This window comes from Coloeus monedula, assembly GCF_965178545.1.
Source record: "Coloeus monedula genome assembly, chromosome: 2".
Lineage (NCBI taxonomy): Eukaryota > Metazoa > Chordata > Aves > Passeriformes > Corvidae > Coloeus > Coloeus monedula.
Genome location: NC_138782.1, coordinates 51,454,540 through 51,475,797, shown reverse-complemented (window position 1 = coordinate 51,475,797; position 21,258 = coordinate 51,454,540). Strand labels below are relative to the sequence as shown.

The window sequence follows — 21,258 nt, the reverse complement described above, 5'->3', positions numbered from 1 at the left end:
AACAGGAAGCTGCAGCATAAGTATGAACTACTATGCAAGGTTATTCCTTGAAAAAAAACAGTTTATATCACAAACAAATTTCACAGTGTTATTGTTGCAAAACCTGGTGTTGCTGGACTCATAATGGCTTTACAATGCTAGTGTTTCGAATTCAGGCTGCCCTGTGAGCTGTGTCTGTACAACCAAGGACGGTATGAGGTCAGCAGGTACAAGTATATATCACCATTTCTTTTAATCTACTCTGCAAGAAACAAGTGCCACAGAGGCATCAATACGCATCTGCCGCCTGAGCATGTACCACAGTCCTACACAGGCTTGTCTAGCCAAGATGAAGTTCATCTCACCTAACTTAGGCATCTAAAAGTTAATTATTCAAGTCACCTTATGCGCCAGTCAATAGACACTTCCAGAGAGTGATTCATCTTACTGGTCATAGGTGCTTAACCTTCAAATGCATCGTTTAGGTGAGATGAATCACACCTGCAGCTAGTACAGCTCTTTGTGCACGTCAGGTATACCAGAGTTCACATCATGGAACAGGCTGCAGCCAACTTCCAACTGCACAACAGATGCTCTGACCGCTCAACATCACCTCCCTGCCTGCTTGGGTCCCCCTCCCCTGCTGAGAACCCCTGTGCTTGCTTCAGTGAACTGTGTCTGGGCCAAGCATTTCTCTCAGCCCAGAATATCTGCACACTCTTGCAACATTTGCACTTTATCTGCTTTATTATTTAGTTTTAGAGTTCACATCCCAATATGGACTAGATTATACACACAGGATTACAAGTTCTGCAAGATGAAGCCCTAGCTTTAAACCTTTGACATTAGGGTTGTGCATTTGGGGTTTTTTTTTACTTACATATTGCGTTATCAACAAGTGTACATATGTATTAAAAGCCTTGTTTTAATGTCAGGTGGTTGGGAACAGATGAAAGGTTTCTTCTGTCCACAAACTCACCCTTGCTCTGTAGATATACACTGCAGCTACATATTGATACAGTGAATAATCACTTGGCTTTCATCTGCCTTTAAGGCTAAAGAATAGCAAAAACAATGTGTAAGAAAAAAAATTGCCAGGAGAACACTAAAAAATAAAAAAGCTGAAGCCAGGTAGCCAGAATTTTTGGGAACTTTGGTTTGGTTTGGTTTTCAGTGACCTGCATTCTGGCTCTATACCATGTCCTTTGAAATAGTAAGTTTATAAAGTTCAAAACAGGCAGCAAAACCCCAGCACTATCTGATTCCTAAACCAGATGTATTTAATAGGGACAAAAGCTTGACTTTCCTGTTTACTCTCTGCTTGTCAGGAAAGATGGGAAAGAGCCTGTGACTTTAAAGGCACACTAGTACAAGACAGAGAACAAAGAAAATGAGTGGAAGCAACACATAACTCAGTGAACAAGAAAGAAATACCTATTTTGTCTCTTGAATGCCTTAAAGCATTCTTTTTCCTTGAAGGATTCTTTTTCCACCCTACAATGTTCTCACTGCAGAAGCCTTTTTAATGGTGCAGTTAGACCACTGTACTGGGAGTCATGGTTAGTGGTTCTATTTCTACCAAACCTTAGAGAGTAGCAGTGACTTTTGACAGTTTTACTCTGCTTCAGATTCTTCAGCTCTAACATGTGACACTTGATCTCTGGTGTGCTGAAACATTTCAAATTACTAAATACTAAAAATTTTTGAAGACAGTCCCAGGCATCTGCAAACTTTCCAGTTGTGAATTATTAGTTCCAAGTCTGGCTTTTAAGGTTTGCCTTATGCATATGTTGGCCACCTGAAAATTTACTGCCAATGCATTCTTCTACCCCATGTGAATTGTGCATAACAGACAACATGTTAATAGGACTGCTGCAGAAGAGATCTAGGAAGTTGTTGGGAGTTTCAGAGACTGTTTCTGTAGTACAGGACTGGGGACCTTCTATTCCTGCTCCTTGTTGTATTTTTTTAATCCCATGAGCTCAGCTATATACATGCTTAGTACTTTGACGCAATTCTAGTAAGTCACACAAATATACTTTTACTAATGGGTTCTGGTCTATCCTATTATGTAACAGTAAAAGCAAAGGTAAAATCCTTTTTTCAGCAGAAAAGGATTGACTAGAGAATTAGATTATTAAAGCCATAGCTGCATTTTTCTAGACTGAGTTAGGCAAAACAGAAGCTGGACAAGAACTGGGTCAGGGGTTCTGTTACCAGCTTTGCCTTTGACCTGATGATACAATAAAAGAGCATTTCTTTTTGTTGGGCCTCATATGAGAAGTGACATTGCATGGAAGACAAATGGAACTCTGCTCATGAAGTATCCAAGACCACCTGAATAACATTTGCAATTTGACAGTATTAATAATGTGACCATTGCAAATAAAGTATTGAAGAGATTGCACATTTATGGATCTATTTAGTTGTGCTGCAAAAAAGCCCAAACCAGGAATTCTGAGATATGATCTTTGTAAAATGCAAGTTATGGGTTCTCTTGTGTTCTATAAATTCAAAGACATTGAGAGAGTATTTCTGACAGGTGCTGTAGAGAAATACCTCTTAGAAACCCTAAGTATATAATGGAATCTGCCAATGGACAGTATGTTGTCTGGCATGTACTACTCACTAAATTACGTTTTCCCCCTGTTCTTCTTACCACCTATTCTCTCATTTTGCAGGGATAAAAATATACACAATTTAAGATCTTCCTTTAGAGGCAGAAGATAGAGATGTCTTGTTCTCAATGAGGTGTAGTATTAATTTGGTCCAGTCATTGTTAGACTTTTAGAATGCAGTGAGTGTCCTAAATGAACCCATGACTGTGCACTGACATAATATTTTTGCACATGGTCTGTCATGCACAGGTAAATCTCTTTTGTGTATGAGAAAAGACAAAGTTATGCCTTTCCTAAAACCCATGCTCAAGTACTGTGGTCTATTACTGGAAATTCTGGAAGGTCATGTGTTCTGTAAACAAAGCTTTTATGGTAAAAAACATATAATTGATTTGAGAAAGGAAGCTGCTCCTTCCTTTATAATGAGAAAAACCCTGAAGGCCAGTGCTGAAGAAACAGACTGAACTTGCTTTTTGAAGTAAGTTTCAATTACTGATTCCATGCTATTTATGGGATTTAACAACATGGATTGTAAATAAAGTTAACATTGATAAGAATAGTTACTTTAATCAGCATTTTATTTTTCTGACCTATGACTTTATTCCTACTGCCTTGTATTACACCAGTAATTTGTCATATAAGATTTATTGCCATGAGAAGCCCATAATTTGCACATAGTTGTGTTTTGAAAGACATCAAAGCTACCTCAGGTATCCATGTTTTCAGTCGCAGTTCACCCTTAGTCTAGACCATTTAATACCACTGTATATAAGAAAAAAAACCCAGTTATTTTTTGATAAGACACGTATGCATTAAAATTCTGTTGCTTTCACAGCTGATTTTTGTTTTTAAAAACTAAAGTAAGAATAGACCTAAACTGAAAGTTTTCTTTGGGCCCTTATGAAGGCTGTCGCATATCAGCACATATTAAAGTAAACAAATTAGGTCTTCCTGCTGGAAGGAAAACTGATGCTTGGTCTGGCAAGGTGTTTTGAGTGTAGAACCATGATGAGCAAAATTCCCTATGAAACACTCAGGAGTGGGTTGGGTTTGGAGACAGTACAGCCACCCTAACATAGCTGGGGCTCAGGGCAACACCGTGACTAACGCCAGCTAAAGCTGTACACAGGCTGCTAGGGCACTCCTGTACAACAAACACTGGACACAAAGGTATAAAAATAGATGACTTCACGGTGGAAACCGTGGTGTCTTACTTGCCCCATGGTTGCCAAAGTGCTCACTCGCACCACAGGTTTGCCCGGGCCATGACGCTGCTGGTCGCTTTGTGGGGTTCCAACTCTTAGGGCCAAGCTGTAAGCACTGCGGGGAACCTCCTGAGAAAGACGCTATTGCCATAACAGGAGTTTTCATTGGCAGGACACCTGGGGAAGAAGCCTAAATATGGGTTCTACCTTTTCCCGGAGCTGGCCACAGAGCAGGTCTGCCCAAACGCGGCCCCCGTGAGGGAAGCGCTGCTGACGGCAGCCGTGGCCCAGACAAAGCGCACAGAGGATTTTTAAGGAAGAAGAGACAACAACCACATGCCCGCCACAAACGTGCTGCTCACCGCAGTAAGAGGACGAGACGAGCTGCTCGTTCAGAAGGAGCCATCCCCGGGCCCGCCCCGGGGCAGGCGGGGGCGAAGCCACTCGAGGGCGCGCCCTCCGTGGGCGGGGAGGTAGCGGGGACTCCTCCTCCTGCCCAGAGCATCGGTGTGCGATGGGGCTGGGAGCGGGCCGGGAGGCTTAGCCCCGCTCTGGCCGGGAGCCATGCCCGCGGGGAACGGCACGGGCACCTCCAGCCGCCTGGAGCCCGCGGCGCCCGAGCAGGAGGTGCCGGGCGAGCGGCCCCTCTTCAGCGCCGGCACCTACGAGCTGCTGGCGCTGCTGGTCGCCACCATCGGCATGCTGGGCTTGTGCAACAACTTGCTAGTGCTGGTGCTCTACTATAAGTTCAAGCGGCTCCGCACGCCCACCAACCTCTTCCTCGTCAACATCAGTCTCAGCGACCTGCTGGTGTCGGTCTTCGGCGTGAGCCTTACCTTCATGTCCTGCCTGAGGAGCCGCTGGGTGTGGGATGCCGCCGGCTGCGTCTGGGACGGCTTCAGCAGCAGCCTCTTCGGTGGGTGCCGGGGCCGCGGGCGCCGCCTGTCCCTCCCTGTCCTGCTCGCTTCCTCCTCGGCCGCTGGTACCGCGGTGTCGCGCCCCGTTCCCGCTTCCCAACCGCCCCAACTGCCCCGTCCCGCTCCCTTGCCGGCCCCAACCGCCCTGTGCCCGCTTCCCGACCGCCGCATCCCTGCCTCTCCCGCGGGGCACTCCGGCCGGGGGCTTCACTCGCCGCCCCGGCGGGGCGGGAGCGGGCGCTTTTTGGTAAAAAAAGCGCGACAGTGCTGGAGAAAACGACCTGGAGCAAAAAAAGAGAAATTCTTCGAGAATCAGTTTCTCGATCTCCAGCCCTTGCCGGTGTAACGGGACACTTAGGGAAAACGGCAGCAGCACTGTTAGAAGGGGTCTCGAGTTGACCGAGTGATGCGCAGAATTCATGAGCATAAACGACTCTGTTCTATAGGAGGAAGCGCTGCAATCCGTGGATAAGGATGACTCGGGGTGTAGGGTCAGCAGTGTCCCGCCTCCATGGAACAGGTGGAAAGCTGCTCCCCAGCAGCCTTCCCAGTGTCCCGACTTGTCTGTTTATAAAGCTATGTAGTGTGTGGCAGTGGCTTCAATTTCCTTGTCCATATGTGAAATTCGGGTACCATCTTTCAGTCGTAACAGTGTCACACAGTTGGGCTTTGGGAAACCACTGATTCCCATGAAGTTTTAGCACTGCAGAAGGAGTACTTACGCTATTTCTGTTTTCAAAACCTAGAAGCTCTTCACTGGTTTCCTCCCTTCTTCCTTTGCAGAAGTCTGCAGAAGAATAGGTTGCAGTCCAGCTACGCACATGGAGCCTGTTAAAAGGAATATGGCTTTTTGTTTACTGGTAAATGATGCTACAAAAGAACAGAGCTGTGTTTCTAATGGTGAAGTAAATGTTTGGCTAGTCAGAAAAATCTAAAGCTCATGTCAGATACTTCTTTTTCTGGCAGAGGTGTATAAATTAGAGGTGGATCACACTGTACCCATGGGATGTGTATGCACTGAAAATTGGCTCTGAGGCGACACATTAAAGTCTTCAATAAGCTTTGTAGCTTTCCTGCACACATAATCTTTGTTTCACATGGCACTGTAGTCTGCCTTTTGTGGGCTACTGGGCAAAGATGCGTGGTTGCTCATGTTTGATTTGACTGCTGCTGTGTAGTCCAGCAAAAATCTTATGTCTTGAAAGTTATGGTGGGTGCAGGATGTAGTTAATAGTTTGTACAGGGTTTGGTACTAGATGATTTCTGCAGTCAACAGCTCTCAGACTTTTGTGTAGCTGTTGTTGTCAGGGAAAGTACTAGAGAACCTCACTAGCATAAGGTTGTCTCCATCACTCAGCCTGTTCAAATTCTTGAAAAACTCAAGTGTCTGCCTCACAGATGCTGCCACACAACTGAACGTTAATCTTACACAGGGGACATAAAGTACAGTTCTGTTCCTACCTTTATCTTTTATATGTTATACTTATTATTTTTGATGGAGGCATTTTCCATATAGGTTCAAAAAATAAGATACATAGTAAGAGTAAAAAAACCCAGACTATAATAATCTTGTACCATCTTCTGAAATAGTAGAAATAGAAAGAATGAGGTATGTAAATTGGCAAGGAAATTGCTTGATCACATGTGACTTTTAATTTCTGTTTATTTTTAGGTGTGCTATGTAATTTGTTACTATAAATATATTCAGTGTTGATGCTTTCCTGCATCCCTCTATTTAAGAAATTTTCTGAAGAAATGTAGGCAAATTCATGGGCCTTATCTAGAGAGTAGTCAAGTTAGCATCAGTGGTTTGTAAAATTACATCTTCCTGTACTTGGTCATGCTATGCTCCTTTTCCATAATGTGTTTCATTGGGAAGAATTTTTTTATTACTATTATTATTAGAAAAGTGTGTGTTTGTGTGTAGTTGATCATATGGAAGTGGAGAGTAAATGCACAACTTAATGTTCAGGAGTGGTGCCTGAGTTTACTTTTTTCAACTGGCATGTAAAATAATAGAAAACATTTAATGTAGCTATTATAATTGAATGCTAATCTGATAAAGTGATGTCTAATTTTAACTTCCACAGCACTGTTTTCATATTATCATCTAGAAATAGAGGGATTGTTCTTTCCTGTTTTTGAAGATAAGTGGTTCCCCACCTGCATAGGAAAGCAGGGGCATGTCAATGCTGAGGAAAAAAAAGTATAAATGATGCCCTGCAGGTAGCATCATACTCTGCTTGCCATCTGGATTATTGCTACCATGGCTTCTATTTTCATTTTGTAATGTGTCTATGAAAAAAAAAAAGTAATTCGAAGGTTTTTTTGTTTGTGTTTTTCTGTTTGGTAAATTTTTGTTGTTGTTTGGGGTTAGGTATTTTGGTTGGATTTTTTGTGGTTTTTTTTTCTTTTTTTCTATTTTTTTTTTTGGGGGGGGGGGATTTTTTGGTGGGTTTTTTGGTTTTGTTTTTGCTTGGTTGTTTGTTTTTGGTTTTTTTTTCCCCCCAGTAGTGGTGAAGATACTGATTGAAGATTTCATTCAGAGTAACCAGGTATTATATTAATGAATATACTTCTCTTGTATATAACAGACCAAGTCACCTATTATCTTGAGGTGATGGTGGTAGGGAAAGTAATGTAATGGAAGTCTTATGTGTGTATTACCTACAAGTGTTTCTCCAAGCATAACACTCTCCCCAGGAACTTTTGGGAGTACAAAGTACTCATTGATCAGAAGACATACGAAATTGACATCTTTGAAAAGTGAAATTCTCATTAACTAAGCAGAGTACTTACAGCTTTGCAGTGTTCAATTGCTCAATAAGCCACAGTGACATAATAAAGATATTTCCAGAATAAAGTGGTGGAAGCTCTGATACCATGGATATGGAGTCTATTAAACCACAACAGATCATGTGAAATTACCTTAGTGGTGTGGATATGTCCTGGGGTTGGACTCAGTCTAGCTCATTTCATATCAGATGTCCAAAACCTCTTTATTTACAGCTTTGTGATTCCATGTTTGGGTATAAACTTGGACATTGCTACGTGAGCTTTCTGTGCCAGCCCTTCAAGTCTGAAGGCTGTCAGTCTTACTTTCCATCCTTATGCCTCTTTTTAAATTGGAAGAACAGCCCCTAAGACCCAATACTTGGTGTAAGTTGTTCTCTGCATGTGTTGACTTATAAATGAGAGGTTCCCCTGACAGTGGACAAGTTTGGGACAAATTATTAAATCTGCCTTTTTATTTATTTTTTTTTTTTAACATAGGATTTTCACTTCAAATTCAGAGCTAATTCTCAATACATTTTAAAAATCAGATTCTTTCTAGTTACTGTAGTTAATCAGGAATCACTTTGAAAATCATGATCAACCAGCTTCATTTTAAATCTTCACGTGTTGTTACAAGGTTTTTCCTCGTACTGTTTTGAAACTGAGATCAAGGTGTTTCTGTGTTCCTCTTAAGGATTTCAATATGATTAAATAAATAGGTGACATTTATGCTTAAAATAAACCAGTAGCATCTGTATTTTCAGAAGCCTTCATTACATAATAGTGACAACTTCTTTTCCCCCTCACAGATATGAGGGCACTCTCTACACTTCTAATAATTTTGCATTGAAGAATTGTGCATTTTCTTTGTAAGAGTGCTTCTCATTTTGCCAGCCAGTTGGAGGCATGTTAAGATCCAGAACTTAGACACTGTAAGCAGATGTTCATGGTGTGAAACTTCTAAGTTGAGAAGATGGCAGCAGAACTACAGATGGTCTGTCCAGGAATAAATGGCTGGTTTTTGTGTTCCTCACAATAGTCTACTTTTGCATTATCATAACTTTATCATGAGACAAACCCATGTAGTAATATGTGCTCTTGAGTTGCATTGCACAGCTCAGAACCTGAGGTTTGTGCTACTGCCTAAGTTTTCTGTGACTTGAAAGATTTTTTTTGAGCCTTTAGAAGGTGCAGAGTCCTGCTTGCTACAGTGCAAAATTGATCCTTTTGGCTACTGAACATCTGTCCTTGTCACACAAATAACAGTCCCTATTTTCTTTAACTCTACTTAGAGTCTGAAGTCAAGATACTGTTTAGGTACATATGTCTCCATAGCAGAGGCCGCAAGAAGGGCTTTTTTTCTCTACTACAAAGCCATTCTTAGCACCTCATATATTAGTGTAGGGAAAATGACATGAATGATTACCTGACGAGTCTTAGTCTAAGCTTTCATGACGTCATTGTCTGTCTTAGACAATAATCCCCACCTAATTTTGTTTCACTGAGTTCCAGTGTTTATTTTGTAACAGGTGATGTATCCTGATGTGATATGGAAGCTGCTTCAATTAAGTGATGTGTTTATACCAGGAGGGTCACCTTTCTATGGAGGTGTGCAGTCAACTCTATGCTGGTCCTACTGCGTCTGCCACCCTGTCTCTATGTAAAAAGCTTCTCTTTCCCTGTCTGTAGTCAACCAAGCACTAAGTAGTAGAGATCTGTGTAATCTCTTTATCTGATTTAGTAATAAAACTCCTATTTGGGAGGTGTGCTCTCTATCACTGACAGCATAGCTTTTTGGTTATAATTTCTAGAGAGGACACCTGACAGCTAAACATACACAAATGTCTTGGTTAGCAGACACAGATAATTTCTTTCTTCAGGTAAGAGGGTAATTGTGAAATACAGGGTCAGGATGTCATGATCTTTATGTGTATCTGCTGGCTTCTCACAGATATGCAAGGGGTTTTTTTAAATGATGGTAACTGTCATAACTTGATGTGCACAAGAGAAATTTGTGTACTGCTCACCCCCAGGCAGTGGATGTCTGCTTTAATGCCTTCTGTACATAGAAATAGGCCCTGAGGGTTTTGAGGTAACCTAGTCTTATCACGTGGAGCATACACACATAACCCCCGAGCATAAAGCACTTCAGCTACAAGTAATGGTAGCTAAACCATTGGCCAGTACTGGTGTTCTAACACTTTCTGATAAATTTCATTGTGCAAAGGAAGAAAGGAGTGGAAAAACTGGTTTATTACAGGAATGATCTTGAGGAACAGGAACCAAAGTTGTTTATCTGAGGCAGTTTCTTGACAGAAGGTTGCATAGTAAGGGTATACTCTGGGGTAGGCTTTATATTATTAAACCTTGTTTGTGACTGAAAGGCTACTCTTACTGAAGTGCGATTAGAGACCTCTGTCTTTTACTAACTGCAAGCTGTTTTTGTAAGGATAAAAAAACACTGCCAGATTTTAATGTAAAATTTAAAGTATTATGTCCCTTCTGGACAAATTACCATTGGTATACAGCAGCAAGATCTTGATGAGCTACCAAACCAATGTTGATATCCGGGTGTATACTCCATTCAAGTAACATGAAATAGAGCATGGGAAAAATTGTAAGAGCTTTACAGACTGTACTTTCCTGTGAAAAGCTTCTGTGTGTACAGCTGAGGTTCTTTTATTTGTTTGTTTCAATGCAAGCTGATACCACCACCACACCACCAAACACTGAAGTAAGGGTTAATTGCTTGAAAGTGTCTTGTGGACCTGGCTTCAGTTACAGCCTGTTCATCTAAGGGTCTTCCCTGCACAGAGGCAGAGTGATGTGCTGTGCATTACCCTCTTGCATTACCCATGTATGTTATATGCACTGATTTAATCTCGCTAAAAGCGTTTTCTATTGTTACTCAGCAGATAGTTTTAGGATCTTGTGTTACAAATAGCTGGAGGCTCAATCAACATGCTTTCAGCTTTAGCTTTTTTTTTTTTTTTTTCTCCAGAGTGAGTTAATCACTTGGAGTATTGAATCTGGAAGAGATGATTTATTTCACCATAATTTTATAGGACAGCTGCATATAAAATATAGTTGAAGTCTATTATGTCCAAGAGAAGTGATTTTTCCCCTGCCTAGATTTGAATGCAGATATTAAAATTGCTTGAAAAATTAGAAATGATACATAGCTGGTGCTTAAAACTTATTGTAGTGCCTAACTGCTGAATTCAAATAGACTGGTTATGTATTTTTTAGTTCAAAACTGGAGAGTGCAACAGCATCTTTTCTTTCCATGGACAAGGAAGTTGCTTCTACTAAATTGCTGCTGTCTAGCTTTTCAGATGTGAAAAGAGGTGAGGAGGGGTTGCAGAAGGGTGGCTTTCTTCTGTGATTAGGTATGCAAAATAGTCATTCAACACTTGCATGTAGGGCAAGGATTAATTGATACAGAAAATAATATGTCCTTTGACAGAAGCCATGGTCTGTCTCAGAACTGGGTCTTACTTGCTACATTATGCTGCAGTTGCTCTATAGCAATTCTCAGTCTTTGGCAATATTTGATACCACCTCTGTCCAAATTATAGGCCATGTTTGGGTCAGGGGCTCAATATGAAAATAAGGTGTATCTTGCATGGAAAGGGCAGAAGCTGTTGTGATTATTCAAACTCGGTTAACACTTCAGTTCTGAAGGCACCACAATATTTTTCTTCTAATTAAGGATTAAAAAGTCAGAATATACACATTGTATGGTACAATGCAGTACGGCTTAGCTGTGTTTTGCAGGCTCTGTGTTGACATACACTATGTAGCTTGAAGTATTTAATGATGCATCCAGAACTAGTATGTCTCCTTGAAAAGCTCTGAATACAGAAGAAATAATTATCACATATGATACATGATCAAATCTACCCTAAAGGCAGTATTTTGGTAGAAAAACAAGACAAAATGGCAAAAATGAGGATTTTCCTAATAGACATTCCTAAATAACAAGAAGTAGCTTGTCACTGCTCTCTGATTCTGTGCAGCTGGCTACTGGAGAAGAAGAGGAGTTGCAACACAGAATTGCAAGCTAGTGGCTTAAACAAGAAGACACTTCAGTTTTGCTACATTTATCTGCAGGTTAAATGTGAATGACCCCATTTGTGCTAGGGTAATTGCCCAGGCTTAAATCAGAGCTAAAACTAGCATCATTTCCTAAACACAGAGAGTGTTTATGTTTATGATCAGCACTTACAGATAGGGGTATTCACTGAGATGAAAATCTATATGTCAGACATGACACTGTAAACATTGGGCAGTAAAATCTTTCTGAAAGAGTTAGAGTGGTTTTCTGGTAGAGTAAATCAACCCTCAGAACTTTGGGTCTTAGCCTCGAATCAAAATATGTAGATCTCCAGTACCTCAAGAAGCATAACAAAATTTGTTTCAGATAAAAGGTAAAAATTGGTTTGAAATGCACATTTTTGCTAAGAGGGAGCTAATATCCAAAAAATAAACATAATGTCTTTCTGTAACAGATTTGGTTTTTTAATCGGCACATATTTCATCATATTAAAATATGCAACTCAGAATTAAATCTAATAATTTCCAGAAAAGCTCCTAGAGAGGAGCGGGGGCAGGGAAGGAAGTAAAATTCATAGCTTTCCTCTGTACTAGACTACAGAAACTGAATGATACATAGAAAATGGAGCCATATGCATGCATAAATCATATATATATTATGCTGTGACCTGCAGTTCCTGCCTCATGTCTGCCTGCTACCAGACATGCCTTGAATACCAACAGAAGAGGGATTTGCATTTTGTTGCATACTGTCCAACAGGCTGTCCAAGGTCCCCTTTACAGTTCAGGGAGGAAAATTCAAGTATCTATGTGCACATACTTTTTTTTAGAGATACTGAGCATCTAATGCCTTCCTTGAGAGTGTCAAGGACTCAGTAAATTATTGCTTCTGAGCACCTGTACTTTCAGTCAAGCATGCATGCTTTTGATTACTTTGTCATGGCTAGAATTCAGCACTCATAAAAGGGATGGGGAAGTATTAAGACCACACAGGGATGTTAGTCATTGAATACCATTCAATGAGGGAAGGTGGTAAGGAGCAAAAGGTTGATTTAGATATTCTGACTCATCATCCTGAGGAGCTGCTCTTTCTCTCCATGATCAGACAAAGCTGCAATGCTCTGTATAAGCAAACTGAGCCTTCAGTTGAGTGATGTGGATTTTCCACAATAAACGTGCCTGTGGATGACTATCATAACTGTCAGGTAAAATTCTGTAATTCCTAATCTTTGGGTAAGGGAAATGGAAGGGGAACTTGTTGCCTTACCTTGTGTTCAGGAAGTAGACCACATTTGATTGAATAAAGCACTTATCTGAGCCAGTGTAAGTGTAGAATAGTACCTGTAAAATCCTGTAGTCATTTTCTAATGCCTGCAAATACTTTGCTTAGATCCACATTGTTCAATGTATTTTCAGCATGTTAGGTTACAAAAAAGGGCATGAAGGACTACTGTTCAACTTCATTAAAAAAAAAAAATCCCAATAAACCCACCAACAAACCCAACCTTAGGTCTTTGGAAACCTTCTGGCCCACATTTGCTAGTGCAATTTCAAGCTATGAAAGTGAAATTCTACAGCAATGATTTGTACAAGGAAAAAACCCCACAAAACTAAATGTGAAAGGTTACCGCATGTCCAACTATATCTACATCTTTTTGTGATGAAGGTTTAAAGATGACTAGAAAAAAGCACATTAAAAAAAAAAGTTTCATTTTAAAGAGATATATGGAAGAGTGTGGCGTGTTTTCTTTTAGAGTGGGAAATTCTCTTAATCAAGAAAGTGTTCTAAGCTCATCACGTATAAAAAGGGAAATCTTTAATAACTGCAGAATAAAGTAACTTTCTTAGAATCCTAAAGGATATCCTACTGTGAGATACTTGGTTAATAATAAACTTCTTTTACTGTTGAATACCTTGATGGAGAGGCTATGTGTTGCTCTAGATTTTGTTACTCTTTAGTTGCCTTCCTAAAATCCATGTTGCTGGTTCTTCTGTGCTGTTGTTAATTTGTCTTCGTTAAATGTTTATCCTTTTTTCAAAGTGAGATCAGGTTTTTGCTGAATAAAAAAGAATGGTTATTTTCTCTTGGTAGTGAAATCTGCACAATTAACCTTCTTACAGCTGTATAAGTGCACATTATGGCACATATGAATGTACTTGGAGAAATTAAATGCTCTGCATATGCATGAAAAAATACTTGTGCTTTGTATTAGATAAAATCTATACAGATTTAGACACAGATATCTGTATAATCTCACAGAATGCTGTGAATTGTTGTTCATGAGCTTGATGACTGAATCATAACAGATTTCAGGGGTCTGGCAGTTGCCTTGATGCCTTTTCCTAGCATTTCCTCTTAAAATCAAGAGTCAAACATGGTTAGAAGGAAAAACGGGATTTTACCTCTGCATTTATTGTAAGGATCCTTAGGTGCACCACGTCCAGGTGGAAAGTGCTGAAATGCACCCTGCAATGCCCACACACAATACATCTGGTATATCATTATAGGTCTTACTAATTAGCATATCTATCAAAAATTCCCCAGTGAGAGGCTTGAATGAGCCTCCCTCCCCAAGGAACCTTCCCCTGGACGGTTCTATCTTAGTTTACAGAATGTGTTCTGGAGAGGACCTTGGGGTCTGGGGCACACTGATCCCTAACTACGAGGCTTCTAAAATGTTTAATCTCTTAGTTTGACGAACAAGTCCAAAAAAGTAGACAAAAAACCACTAAGAATACAGAAGTTATAAAAAAGGTATAAAAGAAAAGGCAAAAAATCATCATGGCATCAGCCTGATGGGTAATTTGGTTTTTGATCATCAAGTGTTACAGACCATTGAAACAGAAATCCTTATATTCTAATCAAGACAGAATTGCCTCGACTTCACGAAATTATAGAAGTGTCTGGATAGGGTAATACTGAGAGCTGAAGATAATGTGATTTCTGTCATAACATGTTAATAATTGTGTACTCTGAGGTGGACAGAAAAGGAAGAGAGTGCATAAATAAACAAGGACTGATATTTTTATGAAAGCAGCAAGATAGAAAAGGACACTCAAAATAACTGAATGTCTTTCAGATGGGACACCTTCAGCAATGTAATGCATTGCCTTCCTGGTTCTTTTTGGAATGCAAAGACTTCCAGAATGTCTTGAAATAAATTGGAATTATTCTATTTGTTTTGTTCATATTAAAGGTGCACATCTATGCTTTCATTTGCCGAAGGCTTTCTTTAATTTCAGTCTCAGCTCTCAATTCACTAAGTTTCTAAGAGATTTTTTTATTGCTGATTATCTCAGTTTTAGATGATAGCTTTTTCTTTTATAAACCCTAAACAACAACAGCCAAAGGAAACCACAAACCCCAAAGGAATGTGTAACAACAAACCCTACAACTGCCAGCAGAAAAAACCCCAAACCTTGGACCATGATATCTCCCTTAATGAAGTAATGTTTGGGAATAAGTATTGGCTTGGTCTCTTTTTTTACCTTGTCCCACTTCTTAGCCATTGTACATCATGGATAAGACATCAGCTTCTTACTCTGAGTAGTTTGAAGTTGGTGATTCTGTTTGGCTTAATAGTTAGTGAGTAATGCACTGTCACCCAAAAATCTTATTGAGGTTAAATTCGTAATATGAGCTAGGTAATTTTGAATTAACCTGCTAACAAAGGAAACATTTTTCAAGAGGAGTTCAGTCCAATTTACAGTATTTGTGAATAATTTGATTTTCATTATCTTTTTTTACAGGGATTGTTTCAATTATGACTCTCACTGCTCTTGCCTATGAACGCTACATTCGAGTGGTCCATGCGAAGGTGATTGACTTCTCTTGGTCTTGGCGGGCTATCACATACATCTGGCTGTACTCACTAGCCTGGACTGGAGCACCTCTTTTGGGCTGGAACAGATACACACTGGAAATTCATGGATTAGGTTGTTCGGTGGACTGGAAGTCAAAAGACCCTTATGATACCTCCTTTGTGCTCCTTTTTTTCCTTGGCTGTCTAGTAGCACCTGTTGGGATCATGGCCTATTGCTATGGTCATATTCTGCATGCAGTAAGAATGGTAAGTTAGTTCAAATAAGACTTCCCTTAATGTAATACTATCAGTGAAAAGTATTGAAGCTGTAAATTTGCACTCTTACTTCCCATTCAAACTTCCGAATGTTTGATGTTCATCTATGCCAGGTACCACTAGAAAGGTTGTAGGGTTGGGAGAGAACCAGCCTAGAGCTACTGAGGTCTATTTGTTATGTGGTTTTACTGGGAGGAAGTAGGGAACTGCTTATGCTTACTAATCCACATCAGATCCCCACCTGAAAATTCAGTTCAAATCCTTAGTATGAGAAAGCGTTACTGATTCGTATTCTGTGGGTAGTTAGTCTGGACTCATTCAAGTTTATGGTCAACAGTATTGGCACAACAGATAATTTGTGGAGTATGTTCATGTGCATGTCTTATCTTTTCCTTATTTTAAGACTGAGGTAACATGGCAACCTGCTGCCTAGTATTCTGCTTTAGATATTTCATAATTTTAGAGTAAAAAACTATGTGGCAAAGCAGTACAGAGAAATCTATTTATGAAATTTTCTTTTCTCTAAATATTTCTGATGACACAAATCTACAGGATTGTCTGAGTAGTCAGATAAAGGACCACTAATGTAAACTGAAATTGCTTATGCCAGTAGCCGAGCACAAGTTATTTTTCTAAAATGCTTATAACTGCAGCGTGCTTTGTTACATCTGCAGCATGATTTGTTGTTTTCTAGTAGATTGGCTATTCTGTGTTTTCTCAGCTTGTATTTTTACACTTAATGTAGAGAATAAAAGTCTGAGAAACATGATGTAAACTTCCAGAAGATTGTGGTTTATAAGATAAGGTGTATGGTGTCTGTGCCTTAAACTAAAAGAGTGAATCAGTTACTTATAAATAAATGTAGAACTATTCAGGTTCAAGTAAAACAAAAAACTATTTTATTTTACGATCTTTTTTCCTCTACAGCTTCGCTGTGTAGAAGATTTCCAGACGGTTCAAGTCATCAAGCTTCTAAAATATGAGAAGAAGGTGGCTAAAATGTGTTTCTTGATGATCTCCACATTCCTTATTTGTTGGATGCCCTATGCAGTGGTCTCCCTCTTGATAACATATGGCTATAGCAACCTTGTAACTCCAACAGTAGCTATCATCCCATCTTTCTTTGCCAAGTCAAGCACTGCTTATAATCCAGTTATCTATATCTTCATGAGTAGAAAGGTAGGTACATGAAAGGTTTTCTTGTTTGAATTATTAGTAGCCAGTATCACAGTTGTAGAATTTAGGTCTGATATCCTTTAATCTGAAAAATTCTTTAAAAATTTGAACATTTAGGGTAAATAATGACAATGTAGAAGAAGTAGAGTCCCTGATGGTGCTTAAATACCACCAGATTAGAAATTTAATTTGCTTATATGTGAATTTAAACATTTAACTTGCATGAAAGGGACAGGAAAGAGTGTCAGAATTCAAATGTCTGGTTTTGACAGTTTACCCATGAAATGGACTGCAACTAGAAGACCTCATCTGAATCACTCCCTTACCACAGTAGAACTCCATCAGAGAAAATTTAGAATAATGAGTGTCTGGGTTTTAGCAATAAAAAATCTTGCCTCTGACTTCTGTGTTATAGCAACACAAGGACTGAAATTGGAAGTGTAACATGCACATTGTAAACTTCTGAAACCAAGGTAGTATAAAGATATCTGGTGTTTAATAGAATCCCTTGACAAAGGGTAAAAAACTGAATGATTGCTGGAGGGATTCTCTTGGGTTTTCCTTACCTTTAAGCTCATTATGTATGAGATGGAATTTTCTGTGGTTTCCTACACTGGCTTGCAGTTGCTGGGCAGCAGCCTGGGCCAGCCAGCAGCCTGTAGGAACGAGGCAGCCAAGTCAGTGGGTCCAATCAGCCACGTGGGCAGCCAAGCAAAGGCTGCAGTGCAGCTCAGCTCAGGACCAAGGGCAAGGGGGAGCTTCAATGCTTTCCTGAGTAAAAGCAGGAGGCCTCTAATGTGGCATCTTGCAGTTTCTTCCCCCACAGCTCATTTCACAGCAGAATGATCCACAGTTACACAGCTGCACAATATCAGAGTTGTCCTGGATATGGGAAGCTAGCAACAGTCATGTTCAAAAAGACTTTTTCAACAGAGTGGCTTTTTAAATACATTGGCACTGACTCTGTACCTAGTTGTCAGGCTGAGTAGTGTATCTAAAAACATTTCATGGGTTCTGATACCCAGCAGCAAATCAAACTGGTACCAGGTGTAATGCCAGTAAAGACACAGCCAGGATAAGAATCAATCATCTGAACACACTTATTGGAGACGCATTGTGAAGTATTTTTCTCTTGCCTCTAATTCCAGATTAGAACCAAAATTTTAGTATTTTTTCTTAATTTTTTAGGGTTATTTTGCCCTCAGAAGGAATCCTAAAATGGGTTCTCTATAATAGCCTTCCTTTATCTGCTCTGTTCTAACACGCTTGTACTTTCTAACTTCTGCACTACTCCAAGGTAGACCATTACCTCTGGAGTTGTCAAGGCTTCCACATGACCATTCTTTTGCACCAGATTATCTTTTTCTGAGATCTGGTAATTAGCTAAGTTCCTTTCCTAACAGGACCGACCTATTGTCTTCCCTGTGTCAGAGTAGGATTAATTTTCCACAGCAAAACCTTGTTCCAACTTGACATGTCAGATTGCTTCTTGCAAGGTATCTGGGAAAACAGAGGCACTGGCCATGCAGGATAATACAGAGTAATCCTTAACTCAGGTAAATGGAAGGCTGTCAAAAAAATGTCCTAGCCCCTTTTCTGAGAAAAATTGCATTATTTCCCACCTGCTTCCAGATGTTTGTTGTGTGTGTGGTTTTTGTTGTTTTTGTTTGGGTTGTTTTGATATTTTGGTTGGTTGATTGAAGTCTTCATCATACATTCCAGGCAAATCTTGTTACAGATTATTAAACAAAGGGGAAGTTGCCCACTTATTTCTGGTAAAAACAGAGATCTTCCCCAAAGGATCATATTTGAGCTTTAAATGTGTGTGACTGAAGGAACGCATCCTTTAACCCTCATACCTGGATCTTTGTTTTGTTGAAGGGGAGACCACAATTAGAGAATTAATACAGTACTACTACTCAAATTTTCATTCTATGTGCTGGTATGAGCTTTGACTGAATACCTCACATTATTTAGTCACACAGCAGAACAGACTTCCTGTGTCATATGTAGCTGCTAGTTAGCTGAAAGACTTCTGTTCCTTCCGTATTCAATGGGAACATTTGACTTCTTTGTTACTAACCACTGAAATCTCATTTTACATCTGTGACATTAAATGCTTATTTTAAAATTCCAGACCCTGGAGTTACTTAAAAGGAAGAAAACATCTCTTTGTATCCCCTTCCTCCCCTTGTTCCTTCCCTCTGTATTCTCCTGTGAAGTGTTTGTGAGAATATTCTTTCCCTGCTGGATCAAATGTGTAACTTTTGAATATGGAAACACAATTACAGCACGCTTTGGAACCTAGTCCTCTTGCCTTTTGCAGATTGTGGATTGCAGATCTTGTGACTGGTAAAATACTCAGTTGCATTTCAGTGCCCTTTGTTGGCTCGGTGATCCTATTCAGATGTAGAGGGAAAAAGTACCCACTACAAAGGCACCATGTTTTGTTGCTGAAACTAACTCAGAAGTTATGCAGAAGTCTCTTAGTTTGAGTCATTTACTGTACCATGCCTTTCACTGGCTTGTACGTGGTAGTGAATACTTAGGAGGCTGAACCTTACTCTCTTTATTCTCTTCGCAGTTTCGACACTGCCTTTTGCAACTCCTGTGCTTTCGCCTGATGAGATTCCAGAGGACAATGAAAGAGACACCAGCAACAGGGAGTGACAAACCAATACGACCAATAGTTATGTCTCAGAAAGCAGGGGACAGGCCAAAGAAGAAAGTGACTTTCAGCTCTTCCTCTGTCATTTTTATTATCACCAGTGATGACACTGAGCAAATAGATGACAGCAGTAAACACAATGAGACAAAAGTAAATGTCATCCAAGTAAAGCCACTGCAGGGATGAACTGAAGAGACATGAGAATGAGATGGATTTTAGCCAGTAGACTGTTGAGGCTGGAGACTGGTTTCAGTGACAATGTCTGTGGGCTGCCAAAGGAAACTATATTCTTAACCTGTGAAATACTGAAGGGATTCAGCATCTGAAGCTCTCCAAGTAGTTCACTTTCGGTCACAGTACGGAAATCTCTGCTAAAATTGTTGATGGATGTCATTACTCTAAATTTTCTTAAAGCATATTTTATGATTGCCATTCAGAACTTTTGGTATTTTAATGTTTTCTGTATACTGAGCCTTCAGTGAATAATTAAATGGATCTTATTTATATAATTTTGTTCCCGGTGAAATATTTTTTTCCCCACCAACTAGGACATGATCTGATATTGTTGCTTGTTGGATACATCTTGAAGGGAAGTACTAGGTCCTGAGAAAAAAATAGTATTTCAGTATTTCAGTTAACCTTTCTAAAGAACAAGTAGAGGGTTTTTAAACAGAAACTACCCACTGTTCAGATTTATGAAGATAAAATTTGACTAATTAACAATAACAGTGTGCAATTCTTCATTAATTGATGTACAACGTATTTACCACACTGACAACCATGTAACAGTATATGAAAACTAAAAACTAGCAGTTGTGGAAAATTTCTTATCTTAGCTACTCTGTTTGAAGGGCAGTGAAATGAGCCAAAACTTCATGAAATGATTTTCATTGAAATTGCAAGATTTCGTTTCCTTTCATGAAAGGAAAGGAAATGAGAAATCAAGGAATGAAGTGAAATGGAAAGACAAGAAAGGAAATATAAGGAACTGAAATGAAATTGAAAAAAAGAAAATTCTTAGGAGAATTTTGAAACGGAATAAAGTACCATGAAATGAACCAAAACTTCATGAAGTGATACTCATTGAAATTGCAAGGTTTCATTTCCTTTCATGAACTGAAGAAATTTCATCACAGCAGGGTACCGAGATTGCTCACTGTACACTTTTGGACTCTGGGCCAGCCATGGTGATGGGGATCGCAGCAGCAGCCACAAGTTGCCATTAGGGTTTGGATTAGGCTTCAGAGAGCTGCAGGGCCTCCAGGGACACTGGCAGTCAAAAAGGCAGTGCAAAGGCATCACAGCAGGGTGGCAGCATTGCCAACTCCACACTTCTGAATCTCTGCCCCCTCTGGTGGTAAGGACCCCTGCCACAGTGCCAAGCTGCCTTTGGGGTTAGAGTTAGGGTTGAGAGAGTAAAGGAGCCTATAGCTCCAGGAACACTGGGGCTGGAAAAGGCTTGTCAAGGCGATCCCCACAGGGCCCCAACTTAGCTGCTCCTATAATTATAGGAGGGTATATAATTAATGAAGATTTTAGATAAACTAGTTGGTAAGAACATTCATGATCCTGACATGCAAAGGGAAGTTATGGGTGTGGTGAGTACCATGATAACCTCAGAGCAAATTAATTTCTTTTAGGGATGTTTCATTGATATCATGCATTACTAGAAAAATACATGTGATGATTTAGCTAAAATACCATTTTTAATCTGCAAATGCAGAGGCCTCAGTTGGCTGGTTGCCTCCCAGCACCTGGTGTGTCAAGACTCTCTTGGGAGGCATT

General features: G+C 39.9%; 1 protein-coding gene across 1 annotated transcript; it reads left to right on the top strand.

Moving 5' to 3' along the window:
- Positions 1-4,366: 4,366 nt before the first annotated feature.
- Positions 4,367-19,659, top strand: OPN3 (opsin 3; the record flags this gene model as incomplete). Its single annotated transcript, XM_082302770.1, has 4 exons — positions 4,367-4,718; positions 15,301-15,620; positions 16,557-16,808; positions 19,390-19,659. 4 exons carry the CDS (start codon positions 4,367-4,369, stop codon positions 19,657-19,659), a joined length of 1,194 nt encoding a protein of 397 aa, XP_082158896.1.
- Positions 19,660-21,258: the final 1,599 nt, after the last annotated feature.